Source organism: Habropoda laboriosa, unplaced genomic scaffold (genome assembly GCF_001263275.1).
Source record: "Habropoda laboriosa isolate 0110345459 unplaced genomic scaffold, ASM126327v1 scaffold38, whole genome shotgun sequence".
Classification (NCBI taxonomy): domain Eukaryota; kingdom Metazoa; phylum Arthropoda; class Insecta; order Hymenoptera; family Apidae; genus Habropoda; species Habropoda laboriosa.
Genome location: NW_017100163.1, coordinates 410,785 through 411,466, shown reverse-complemented (window position 1 = coordinate 411,466; position 682 = coordinate 410,785). Strand labels below are relative to the sequence as shown.

Below are 682 nucleotides of genomic sequence, written 5' to 3'. Positions count from 1 at the left end.
TTTTCTACAAATGACAAGATAACATTACAAAATCTACAGAAACTTAATGAAAAGCTTGATTGTAATTTAACTAATGAAGAAATGGAGCTTATGATTAAAGAATTTGATTTAAATCAAGATGGTTCTAGTAACAAATTTCATTTTGCTTTAAATATTTAAAAAAGTTTCACTTGGATAGTACATAGCTTATTTATTTATTACTATAAATAACTTTGGAAATTTATAATTATTTATTGTTTCAGTTGATCAAAACGAATTTGTAAATATTATGATGGACATGGCAGTTTGAAAAAGTTTTGTTTTATTGTTGTATCTGTATAAAAATTATCACAATGAATTTTGGCATTAACTGGGAAGAAGAGCACAGGCGGACATTGTTAGAAAGAAATGCACTACTGGAACATTCTTCAGAATCTATTGCCAGATCTCAAGCAGTTGCTGCTGAGACTGAACAGATAGGAGCAGAAGTACTGTCTGAACTGGAAGGACAAAGAGAACAATTGTTGCGAGGGAACAGAAGATTATCACAAACAGATGAAGAATTACATGAAATAAGAAAAATATTACATGTTATGCGCAGAAAAACTTTAATACAGAGATGTATATACATTTTAATTATATTAATAGAAGTAGTTATACTTGGTATTGTTATATATTTTAAATTTTTCTACAAATGATTCCA

General features: G+C 27.7%; 1 protein-coding gene across 2 annotated transcripts in view; it reads left to right on the top strand.

The window, feature by feature from the left end:
• LOC108578491 (vesicle transport through interaction with t-SNAREs homolog 1B-like) overlaps positions 1-677 on the top strand; it is a 1,492-nt gene extending 815 nt beyond the window's left edge. The window contains exon 2 of one of the 2 annotated variants that reach the window (XR_001891458.1): positions 243-266. Coding sequence is in view for 1 of the 2 variants with exons in the window: in XM_017941839.1 (XP_017797328.1) it covers positions 333-677 (345 nt within the window). In the remaining variant the exon portion in view is untranslated. Of the gene's footprint in view, positions 1-242 lie in introns of both variants that reach the window. The other variant, XM_017941839.1, reaches the window with a different exon arrangement.
• The last annotated feature ends 5 nt before the right edge of the window (positions 678-682 follow it).